Below are 12,811 nucleotides of genomic sequence, written 5' to 3' on the forward strand. Positions count from 1 at the left end.
TTAAACTCCATCTGCCATTTCTCCACCCACATTTCAAACTGATCAATATCCTGGGGTATTGTTTGACAGCTGTCTTCACTGTCCGTAACTCCACCAATGTTTGTATCATCTGCAAACTTACTGACCAACCCATCTATATTTTTGTCCAAGTTATTCGTTCAAATCACAAACAACAGAAGTACAAATACTATTCCTGCAGAACACCATTGGTCACAGAACTCCACAGATTGTCACCCTTCCACCATTACCCTACCATGGGTAAGCAGGTTCTGAATCCAAACTACCAAATCACCCTGGAATCCATGCATCTTAATCTTCTAGAACAGTCTACCATAAGGGACCTTGACAAATCCCTTACTAAGTCAATGTTGATAACATTCACTTCCCTATATTCAATCACCTTTGTCACCTCCTCAAAAAGCACAATCAATTTAGCAAGTCATGACCTGCCGTCCTGTCCATCCCTAATTATCCCATTCTCTTCCATATGTGAGTAAATCTTATCCTTAAGAATCCACTCCAATAGCTTCTCTGATCACCAGTCTATAATTTCCTGGATTATCCCAAATTTCCACAGAACTGTCTTACCCACAGTAGGGTAGTGGCAATAGGGTGGCATTCTGGCTGGAGGTCTGTGACCAGTGGTTTTCCCTTCTTAATCAAAGGATCAACCTTCTCGGATTCAGAGATGTCACCTGTGGCTGGAGAGATCTGCAAAGTCCTAGCAACCTTCTCCCCCTAACTCAGAATAACTTGAGATAGATCAGTACAGGCCTGGAGATTTATCCACCGTAATTCACTTCAAGAAAACCAACACTACCTCCTTGTTGATTTCAAAATGCCCTGACATATTAGATTACCCCAGTCTCATTACCCTGCATGTCTTTCTTGTTGCTGAAAACCAATGCAAAGTACTAGTTTAGTAACATCTACATTCCAAGCAAAAATTTCTTCCTTTATCCACTCCATGATTACCCGCTTGTTTTTAATGTATACTAGACCGTGGGTTGGGTCCAAACCACTCCTGCATTGGCGCCACACCCCCTCCTCCCCCCTCCCCCTCACCACTCCCCACCCTTCACCCCTTCCTCATCTCCGCCCCCTCCCCTTGACCCCTTCCCATCCCCCAATTTAATCTTTTTAGACCTTATATAAGGTTTTGTCACAACACAAGACAAGCTGGCTCAGATGTACTTAATTACTTACATGGTTGTCTCCTGTCCACTTTGCTCCTAAGGCAGCAACTAATCTTTTAAATTTTTCTGTCCCTGCACGTAGGGTCATAACAGAACACTTTACCCCTGTTGAAGGTGTAATAATTAAATAGAGCATTCTGTACCAGGTCAAAGATTTATTTTCCTCCAAATTTGTAGGCTGTTAAATGTGACTTTTCTAGATGGCAAACTTATATCCACAAATTATGTTTGTTTGTATTATTTGATAGCTTATCACCATTTAAATAAAATCTTTTCCATTTCTTATCTGTGCAATGGAAACTATATTGAAGTTTTAAACATCACTGTTTTCAGCACAGCATTCACTGAACCCATAAAAACTCATAAAAGAACCCATAAAAAGGCAGTTTGGCTTGAGAAAAATAAAAAACAAATTATTTGCATGAAATGTCACTCATTGTTCACGTGGCATCTAAAAAGAAAACTAGTACAAGATTTATCGCTTGCATAAACTTACAAATATTCAGTTTGAGAAAACAATCAGTTGCAGTTCAACGAACGAGTCAGTGACAAGATTAATATCAGAAATCATAAATCACATGAAGTTCAGCTTGTGAAGTGTGCAAGATTATATGAACATCTGCCTATTTCTCCATAAAGAATCCAATTACTTTCAATACACTGGGTGTTCTTTTTCCTATTTTAGCATAAATGCACACACCTTATCAAATTGTATTATGGGTTTGAAAGAAACAGCACAGATATTTGCTGCAACAGCACAGCAATGGGATAGTCCATGCCTCAACTACCTCCTCTGGCAGCTTGTTCCATACACCCAGCACCCTTTGTGTGAAAAAGTTGCCCCTCGGATGCTATCAAGTCTTTTTCCCTTCACCTTGAACTTATATCCTCTGGTCCTCGATTCCCCTACTCTGGGCAAGAGACTCTGTGCATCTACCCAATCTATTCCTCTCATGGTGGAGAGCCCCAAGAAGGATTGATAATGTATTTCCAGATTAGCATCACGTGTCATTTGGAGGGAAACCTGCAGATATTGGTGCATCCGTATTCCTGCTGTTCCTACTTCTCCGTGTGTCTTTGGACACAAATAAATTACAGTTAAATAGGAAAGAAAACTGCAGATGCTGGTTTAAATTAAAAGTAGACACAAAATGCTGGAGTAACTCAGCGGGTCAGGCAGCATCTCTGGAGAGAAGGAATGGATGACGCTTTGGGTCGAGACCCTTCTTCAGACTGATATAAGGAGAGGGGACGGGACAAAGATAGGATGTAGTCGGAGACAGGAAGACTGGTGGGAGAACTGGGAAGGGGAGGGGGTAGAGAGGGAATGCAGGGACTATCTGAAGATAGAGAAATCAATGTTCATACCGCTGGGGTGCAAACCACCCAAGCGAAATGTGAGGTGCTATTCCTCCAATTTGCGCTGGGCCTCACTCTGGCAATGGAGGAGGCCCAGAACAGAAAGGTCAGACCTCTTTAAGGGCCTTAACATGGCAGATGCCTTGATGATCTTTCATTGGCTTGGCTGAGCCTAGAACCAACATTCACGGTCACCAAATAAAATGAGGAGAACTGTATTCACGCAGAGGATAGTGATTCTGTGGAATTTTGTACTAAGAGGCCAATGAGTAAATTCAATTTAAAGCACCATAGATTTTTAAGATAATGAGGAAATCAAAGTAAGCACAGGGAAATGGTGCCGAGATGAAAGATAAGCCATGAACCAAATGGCAACAAGGGCATAAGGAACTGCTATACCCAATTCTGCTTCCATTTTCTGTTCTTTGTTTATGCAGGAAACTGAATACTGTGCAATCAAAGGATATCCCAGTTTCTGTCCCAATTATGGAAAAAACGTCATTGATGAAAAAGGTGAAGATAGTTGGACCCAGCATGCTGCCCTGAAGAACTCATACAGTCATGCTTACAGTCATCTACAGTCATGCTCATACAGCCATCAAACACTCAAGCATCATAACTTTCTTTGTGCAATATATGACTCCAAAATCTACGTTGTTTTATCTTTGGCGACTCTTTTTACTGGGGTTTCCTGTTGTCGTACTTGGTGAGATGTTAATTTGATGTCAACAGCTATCATTCTCACCTGTTCAGATATAATATTTGTAATTTGAATAAAACTAATGTTAAACGTACCTGAACTGTAATGGTGGTTTTATGATCATTACACAAAGGTTGACTAAGCTTCATACCAAAGTGATTTTTAAATGAACTTTTAAAACAAATGGAGATTAAAGGATTGCAGGAGGAGTTAATTATACACTACTCCAAGGAAATATACAGAGTAATCAGCCCACTCATTGACATACAAAATGTTAAAAACAAGCTAGCTAACTTTTTTTCAGAACACCTATGGGTCTAGATGTCCACAAGATTTATAAACCACATGACAAGCTACAGGATGAAAAAGAGTCCCAAAAAAAGCCAAGCCTTACATATTCTAACTTATCTTCATTCAAATCAATTTGTACAAGCACCATGTAATGAAAAAGATAAAAACTTGGGTATTTAAAATCAACAGTAAATTGTTTCTAATAGCTATTATTTCCACACTCTTGCACTGAAAAATAATTTACAATTTAGATGGCACTTTATTTCTTTCAGACAAATCAGTACGAGTGTACAATTGTTAGGAAGAAAAACGATAAAACGAACAAGTATGACAAAGAAATTACCTGCTTCAATAAGGCAATTATCAAGAGTGTGGCGGCAGGGGAGAGTAATTCACAAATGCCCAAGTACGATTTCAAACAAAATGATGAAAACAAACAAAATTAGTTTTCAATATTACTTCCAATTATTCAGTTTTCAATATTCTAATAATTTTGTCATATGATTACACAATGGCAGCATAATTTCAAATTTCCTATCACAGCTACTCTGATGTAGCATACAGGGTTATTTGAATTTAAAAAAAATGACAGTTCCTGTCCTTTCATACCAATTTTGTACCCAAACGTTTTCCTGTCCCAGTTACAAAGGGATTTGTTTTATTTTTACTAATTCATACATAGGATGTGAGTTATGCTAACAATTTCCAGCATTTATTGCTCATCCCGCCCAACCCGAGATGTTTGTTTAGCTATTTCAGAGGGGCAAACGGGATAAGGACAGAGATTGCCTCGCCTTAAAATTCGGTTGATTTTTGCAATAACCCTGGTTGTTAGGCATTAATGATCCCGGTAACGTTGTCCAAATGTTGTGGTGGTGGTGGTTGAGCGTTAGAAATCTTGAGGTTTGACTTAATTTGTATTTATGTGTAGTATTATCTGAACTGATTGGATAGCATGCAAAACCAATCTTTTCAGTGTACCTTAGTTCACGTGACAATAATAAACAAAATGGGTAGGAAGGAACTGCAGATGCTAATTTACACTGAAGATGGACACAAAATGAAACTCAGCGGGACAGGCAGCATCTCTGGATAAGTGACGTTTCAGGTCAAGACCCTTCTTCAAACCAAAACCTTTCCTGCCTGATGCCATATTGCTCTATTCCCCAATAGTCTAAAAGTCTATTTCATTCTCATTTGGAAATGTGACTCTACCAAGCTACCTGGATAAAAGGCCCCCCAAAAAATTATTTAAATAAAAATTTATATAAATCTTTTCTAGACCAAGTACCTCTTGTTACAATGTATCCGCTGCTAAATTCTATGCCATTACATTTCATCCTTCTCTTCTGTTCATTTAACCTCTGTTTGTTAAATTGCCATCTCACTGGTTTAAAAGCACATTTTTACCTTCTGTTTTTTTAGTTTAATACAATTTTGCCCATGTTCATCTGTTCATTAAGATTATTTTATAAACATTGCAAACTTCGACAAACATTCCCCTCCCCTTTCATCCCCTCCTTGACACCACTAAACATTGGTTAACCAGATCCATAGTTCGTAACGATGTATCCCTCATGGGATCACATTGTCCCTAGCCAACAGCCAGCCTATCAGGGAACATCCCTGCCCGAGGTCATCTCTTGCCAGCCCCAATTTGTTTAGATCTTTCAATCAGTCTGAAGAAGGATCCCGATCAGAAATTTTCCATTTTCCATTTTCCATCCATTTTCTTCAGATATGCTGCCTGACCCTGTTATTCCAGCATTTTGTGTCTCTCTTTGGTATAAGCCAGCATTTACAGTTCCTTTTTAATACATTAAAAGTTTATTTTACAGTTAGACATTAAATTAGTTAAGTGACTATTATCGTTATCTTGTCCATAACTCACCAATGTACGATATTTTTTGCTACTAGCACATCAATTGCATGTAAATGTAATTTTTTTCTGACTATATTCACTTGTAACTCTGTAACTATCAGTATTACTTTGCAAGTCCCTATTTATAATTGAAAAATACTTCACTGACATGCCAATAATTTTTGGTCATGCAAGATCCGTAATCTATTCCAGGCCAACCGTCTCTTTTGCCACATATATTAAATCAATTTGTTCTAACCTGGCGCTCAGAGAACTGCTCAATGTATATCATGATATTCAAAGTCCAGATCTCTGAAAGTTGAAGCTTTTTACCTTTAGCCATTGAAGTTCAAGAATGCTTTGTTTCAAAACACTTACAAGACTGGTGGCACAATTCAACAATTGCACCATAAGTGTTTTAGTTAATGGTTTTATAGGAAACTGTCTAATTGAAATTCAGAAAATATTTTTGTCAATTGATGTTTAATTATGGGTCTTCAAAAAAGCATACAAATATTGTTCACTCAATAACATTATTTTCAAATTGTGTATTTTATCAACTATCCAATGCAATGCCACAAATGCATGAAAGGAAGAAATTATTTTCAGAACTAATCATTTTCAGAACTAATCCACTCAAGAGATTTCAATTCTATGCAACTAAACAAGTTGTTAGTCTCATCAGTTACCGTAGTAACAGCACCACATATCAAATAGAAGTATAAATGAGTACACAGTAAAGCCCAGTCTGTTTTTACATAAAACTAGCTCAACTCATTATTGTAACACTTACACCAACATATCAAAAATTCTCATCTGAAGGTACCCTATCGAACACTACAGGGAAAGGTATTTATTCCCATTCATGGAAATTGTACTGCAACAGTAAGCTAGCAATATTTATTGCATTTACAGTTAAAGAATAAGAGCATTGGGAAACTGGGCTGGCTGCCAGGAAGTCTAACCCCAATAAACCCTAATACAAATGTTTATGCAGTCAATGCTAAGTGCAACCATTTTACAAAGCAAAACCCAAATGCATAATGACCATCCTATAAGATATACATTGTGTACAATGCGAATGAAACTGAATAACAAATTTAGCATAAGTAAAAAAATTCTCTGACAGGAGCCAAAATAATTTATTTGAAACTGGAACCTTAATGAAGCATTATTCCAGAATTTTTCTCAGTACTGTATTTAGAAAGTTCAAAAGAATACTATGCAAACTATCTTTGTTTCCCACAATAAAGGAACCAAATAAATAGGCCTCTCAAATAGATTCTGTTCCTTATTCAGTATCATGTCTTACCCACAGCCCAATGTGTCGTGATTCCTTTTAAGGATTTGACGAAAGGATTTTCTGGCGGAACCCCTAGCGACCTCTAGCGGAACCCTAGTGCTCATTATAAGTCTATACATAGTTTTTTTTTTCCAATCCGATTTCTCCATTTATTTGGCAAAGTGAAAAACGCGGAAACCATGCAAAAAGCGCGGAAAATTGATTTTTAAAATGCAGAAATCCGCGGAAATTCACATGCCTGCTGCAGATGCTGGTTTACAAAAAAAAACATTGCAACCATGTTTGATGCCATTTTCCAAGTCCAGTCCACACTCTAGTTGTCATGAGCGGTGCCCGATTAAGACAAGCCCTAGGCTGCTGCGGGCCTCCAGCCATTGTTATCAATAGGGAAAGGTTGGATAGGCTGGGAGTGTTTTTTGGAGCACAAGAGGCTGAGGGCGACTGTATTGAGGTGCACAAGATCGTGAGAGATCGTGTATTTTTCCCAGGGTGGAGGATACTAAAACTAGAGGTTACAGGCTTAAGGTGAGTAGGTACATATTTTAAGAGGGACCTCAGGGGAAACATTTTGACTCAGAGGGTTGTCCATTTCTGGAATGTGCTGCCAGAGGAAGCTACATAGGTGGACACAATGACAAATTTTACAAAGACATTTGGACAGATATATGGTTAGGATTGGTCTGAAGGAATACAAGCCAAATGCACAGAAACGGGACTAATCCAGTATGCCAACTTGGTTGGCAGGGACAAGTTGGGTTGATGAGCCTACTTCCATGCTGTAAATATTAATCCTTCAGTTTAAAATAAAATTCACTTCACCTTCATACAGCTTTTGTATCTTCTGCTTGGTGAGAGAAGGAAGAAGGAATCACTACTTCGTCTGGAGGACAATTCATGATCTCTGGATGAGTGGGAGAGTCTAGGACTAGAGGTCATAGCCTCAGAATTAAAGGACGTTCTTTTAGGAAGATGAGGAGGAATTTCTTTAGTCAGAGGGTGGTGAATCTGTGAAATTCTTTGCCACAGAAGGCTGTGGAGGCCATATTTAAGGCAGAGATAGATAGATTCTTGATTAGTAAGGGTGTCAGAGGTTATTAGGGAGAAGGCAGGAGAATGGGGTTAGGAGAGGTATAGATCACCCATGATTAAATGGAGTAGTCTTAATGGGCCGAATAGCCTAATTCTGCTCCTATCACACGATATGATGATGGGAATGAAAGGTTAAGGGCTGGTGTAGCATTGGCTTCTATTTCTTCAGAATGCTTGAATTCTTTAGAAAAGAGAGGGAAGGAGAAAGGAAATTGTGTCTCACGTTTGTATCACACTGAAGGAGGCAGAACTTAAGAGAGTGATCTGTTAAATATAGAGACTGATGGAATGAAAGACAAGGAGAATGCTATCCTTCATATAGCCAGGAGCATGTGAGTAACAGTATGGGAAAATGGAGCAGAAATATTGGAAGCACATCAGCTGCAATAGATATTAAGCCACAGTCATGGAAAAAAGGAGGCTTCTCTGAAACACTGGAAAGTTTTATTATCAGATCTGATAACAAAGAGCCAGAAAAATGATTGAATAAAAGAGTTTGTTTTGATAACAAAATATATATTTCCTACAACCTGAGGTATTTCTACCCTTTTCACATCAAGACAGTTCTAAGAGCAACCAAATCAGTCCACTTAATTTTCTCATTCATTCTATTACACGTAGCCATCAGTATCTCCATTCCTCTCACCAGGCACCAACACCAGTGGTCATTTACTGTATCCAACTATCCTAACAATCAGCTCTATGGGTAACTGAGACAAATAATCACTCTCTGCTGTATCAGCCAAATACCAGTCACTGGGTCTTATGAAATAAATTATTTATCAGCATTAATTGAACTGGTCAGCATTTATATTCAAAGCTGTCTACATTGAATCAAATAAAATGAGGTGTTGCTAGCGAATTACAAGTTTCCTAATATTGACAAATCATCAGCAAGAGAGACAACCTAATATAATCTGTATCCTGCAGATTGATCAGTTTCCTGATTTATGGTACTGAAGCTTATCAAATAAACAAAAGTACCAATCAGGTAGTTTGAAAAACTTCACACTGTTAATATGATTGTTTTCACAGTGCAAGACCCTAAGGAGGTAGCAAAATATTATTCAAAGCTTACATACGATGCAAGTTAACAATCCAACTGAAAATCAATCAAAACTTTTGAAATGAGTTCTCAAAACTAAACATTGAGATCTGACATTGGAATGCTTATTTAATGTATAGGAAGTATTTTACTAGCAGAGCTGGTTCTTACCCTTAACAACTTCTCCTTTGACTCCTCCCACTTCCTCCAAACTATGGGCACTCGGTTGGGCCCTAGCTATGCCTGCCTCTTTGTTGGGTACGTCGAACAATCCCTGTTCCGGGCGTACACTGGCCCCATCCCCGAACTCTACCTCCGCTACATCGACGACTGCATTGGTGCTACCTCTTGTACCCATGCAGAACTCCCTGACTTCATATACTTCACTTCCAATTTCCATCCTGCCCTTAAATATACCTGGACTATCTCCGACATCTCCCTCCCGTTTCTGGACCTCACCATCTCCATCACAGGAGACAGACTAGTGACTGACATCTACTATAAACCCACTGACTCGCACAGCTATCTGGACTACACTTCTTCCCACCCTGTCTCCTTCAAAAAGTCTATCCCCTACTCCCAATTCCTCCATCTACGCCGCATCTGCGCCCGGGATGAGGTGTTTCACACTAGGGCATCAGAGATGTCCTCATTCTTCAGGAAACGGGGCTTCCCCTCTTCCATTATAGATGAGGCTCTCACTAGGGTCTCTTCTACATCCCGCAGCTCCGCTCTTGCTCCCCCTCCCCCCCCATTCGTAACAAGGACAGAATCCCCTCGTTCTCACCTTCCACCCCACCAGTCAGCGTATCCAACAAATCATCCGCCAACATTTCCGTCACCTACAACGGGACCCCACCACTGGCCACATCTTCCCATCCCCTCCCCTTTCTGCGTTCCGCAGAGACCGTTCCCTCCGTAACTCCCTGGTCCACTCATCCCTTCCTACCCAAAGCACCCCATCCCAGGGCACTTTCCCCTGCAACCGCAGGAGATGCAACACCTGTCCCTTTACCTCCCCCCTCAACTCCATCCAAGGACCCAAACAGTCTTTCCAGGTGAGACAGAGGTTCACCTGCACCTCCTCCAACCTCATCTATTGCATCCGCTGCTCTAGACGTCAACTTCTTTACATCGGCGAAACCAAACACAGACTCGGCGATCGCTTCGCTCAACAGCTTCGCTCAGTCCGCCTTAACCAACCTGATCTCCCGGTAGCTGAGCACTTCAACTCCCCCTCCCAGTCTGACCTTTCTGTCATGGACCTCCTCCAGTGCCATAGTGAGGCCCACCGGAAATTGGAGGAACAGCACCTCATATTTCGCCTGGGCAGATCGCAGCCCAGCGGTATGCACATTGACTTCTCCAACTTTAGATAGTTCCTCTGTCCCTCTCTTCCCCTCCCCCTTCCCAGATCTCCCAGTCTTCCTGTCTCCACCTATATGCTTCCTTTGTCCCGCCCCCCTGACATCAGTCTGAAGAAGGGTCTCGACCCGAAACGTCACCCATTCCTTCTCTCCTGAGATGCTGCCTGACCTGCTGAGTTACTCCAGCATTTTGTGAATAAATACCTTCGACAAGTATTTTACTGATATTTCAGCGTAAAACAATACACAATTTATTTCTGAATCATATAGCACTTTGTTTCTTTCATCTACATTCAGAGTACTAATGTGCCATTCTTCTGTAAATATAAATATTACTAAACCTGCAGTGGTTAACCAATTGTACATCTTCAGCCCTTTGGCTCAAATTTGAATGTTACTTTAATTTTGTCAACAAATTAAAGTTATTGTTTTATTAAAACAGCAGAATGCTGAAACACAGAACTTACCTTCATGTACAGTTACTCCACAGTTGTCACACTGGACAATTTCATCAGCATCTTCACTGTTATCTCCCAGACATACACAACATATCTGTACAAAGTCCATTTTCTGAGAACTGAAGGTTTGGTCTCCGTCTGTTAAAAAGATTTCCTTAAAAAAAAGTACAAGTTGAATTACATTAGAAACTAGTTTCAAGAGGAAATCATTTCTACAGTTTGTGACAATGCAAGTCAATAGGATTTCCTAATAATATTTGAAAACTTCAAGTTAATTTTTAAAAAGAGCTCTGATGCTTGATTTCAGACTTCTTTCAAATGTCAACTCAAACTAATAAATGTTGATAAATGCAACTTTTCTTCCCTATCAACTCCCCACTCATACTCAGTTATACCCAGTAATAATAGTGTTGGTGGAGTGGGATGATATCACGCTTTAGCTGTGTATGTACAGTGAGACTTTGAAATGAATAATTGCTATTATCAGGTGGGCCATGGGGACACGAGGCTGCAGAGGTAGGAATCAATTTTTTTTAAAAGTTTTGCAAGAACTCAGCAGATGAGGTAGCATCTGTGGAGGGAAATGGGCAGGACGTTTCAGGTCGGGACCCTTCTTTAAACTGATGGTAGAGGGGAGAAAGCTTGTAAACAGAGGGAGGAATAGGGAAAAATGGCAAGTGCTAGGTGGATAAAGGTGAGGAGAGGTGATTGGCAGATGTTTGGAGATAGTAACAAAGGCTAGAGATGAAATGGATGCAAAAGATGAGGATATATATATATATATATATATACTAGACCAAGTGGGCCCGTTGGGCCCGTCCTCGTAGGGTTTCCATTGTAACCGGGAGGCGGGGAGGGAGGGGGGAGGGAGGGGGGAGGGGGACCACCTGTTTTCCCAGTACCCCTTTTTCCTCGTTGTGGGATGGGAGGGGGGAGGGGAGGGGAGGGGGAGGGAGAGGGGAGGGAGGGGGTAGGGGGAGGGAGGGGAGGGAGGGGAGGGGGGAAGGGGGAGGGGGGAGGGAAGGGGGGGAGGGAGGAGGACCTCCCCTTTTCCCAGTACCCCTCTTTCCCCGTTGTGCCCGTCCTTGTAGGGTTTCCATTGTAACCGGGAGGCGGGGAGGGAGGGGGGAGGGAGGGAGGAGTGGAGGGAGGAGGGGAGGGGGAGGGAGGGGGGAGGGGAGGAGGAGGAGAGGGGGGAAAGGGGGAGGGAGAGGGGAGGGAAGGGGGTAGGGGTGGAGGGGGGAGGGAGGGGGGAGGGGGACCACCTGTTTTCCCAGTACCCCTCTTTCCCCGTTGTGCCCGTCCTCGTAGGGTTTCCATTGTAACCGGGAGGCGGGGAGGGAGGGGGAGGGAGGGAGGAGGGAGGTGTGGAGGGAGGAGGGGAGGGAAAGGGGGGGAGGGGAGGGGGGAAGGGGGGAGGTGGAGGGAGGGGGGAGGGAGGGGGGAAGGGGGGAGGATGGGGGAACTCCCCTTTTCCCAGTACCCCTCTTTCCCCGTTGGGCCCGTCCTCGTAGGGTTTCCATTGTAACCGGGAGGAGGGGAGGGAGGGAAGGGGGAGGGAGGGAGGTGTGGAGGGAGGAGGGGAGGTACCACGTAAAGACCCAACCAATCGGGCGCTAACAGGGAGGGTGAAACCCAATGAAAAAAACTGCGTTTTTACTTTAAAATAAGTTCTTTGTTGAAAAGGAAATAAACTTATCTATAGAGCAGCAGCTTTTTTAAAATAAATAAAATCAAACTTAATGAAAATCACATTCCTCATTTAAAATAAATGTCTTTGTTATAAATGAAATCAAACAGCGGGAGAGGCGACGGCGACTACACTTCCGCTTCGGGGAGAGGAGGGGGGGGAGAGGAGGGGGGGGAGGGGGGTAGGAGGGGGGGGGAGGAGGGGGGAGAGGAGGAGGGGGGGAGAGGAGGAGAGGGGGGAGAGGAGAGGGGGGAGAGGAGAGGGGGGAGAGGAGAGGGGGGGAGAGGAGAGGGGGGGGAGAGGAGAGGGGGGGAGAGGAGGGGGGGAGAGGAGGGGGGGAGGAAGGGGGCAGAGGTGGGGGGAAGGGGAGGGAGAGGGGAGGGGAGGGGGGAGGGGGTGGGAGGGAGGGGGGAGGGGGACCTCCCCTTTTCCCAGTACCCCTCTTTCCCCGT

At 42.4% G+C, this 12,811-nt stretch overlaps 1 protein-coding gene across 5 annotated transcripts in view; it reads right to left on the bottom strand.

Annotated features, from left to right (window-relative positions):
• The window catches only part of phf14 (PHD finger protein 14), a 175,605-nt gene that overhangs the window by 141,052 nt on the left and 21,742 nt on the right, over nucleotides 1-12,811 (bottom strand). For all 5 annotated transcript variants that reach the window (XM_078422080.1, XM_078422089.1, XM_078422071.1 and 2 more), the window contains exon 4: nucleotides 10,679-10,823. In XM_078422080.1, coding sequence (XP_078278206.1) covers nucleotides 10,679-10,823 — 145 coding nt within the window. The remainder of the gene's footprint in view (nucleotides 1-10,678; nucleotides 10,824-12,811) is intronic.

Source organism: Rhinoraja longicauda, chromosome 2, assembly GCF_053455715.1.
Source record: "Rhinoraja longicauda isolate Sanriku21f chromosome 2, sRhiLon1.1, whole genome shotgun sequence".
NCBI lineage: Eukaryota > Metazoa > Chordata > Chondrichthyes > Rajiformes > Arhynchobatidae > Rhinoraja > Rhinoraja longicauda.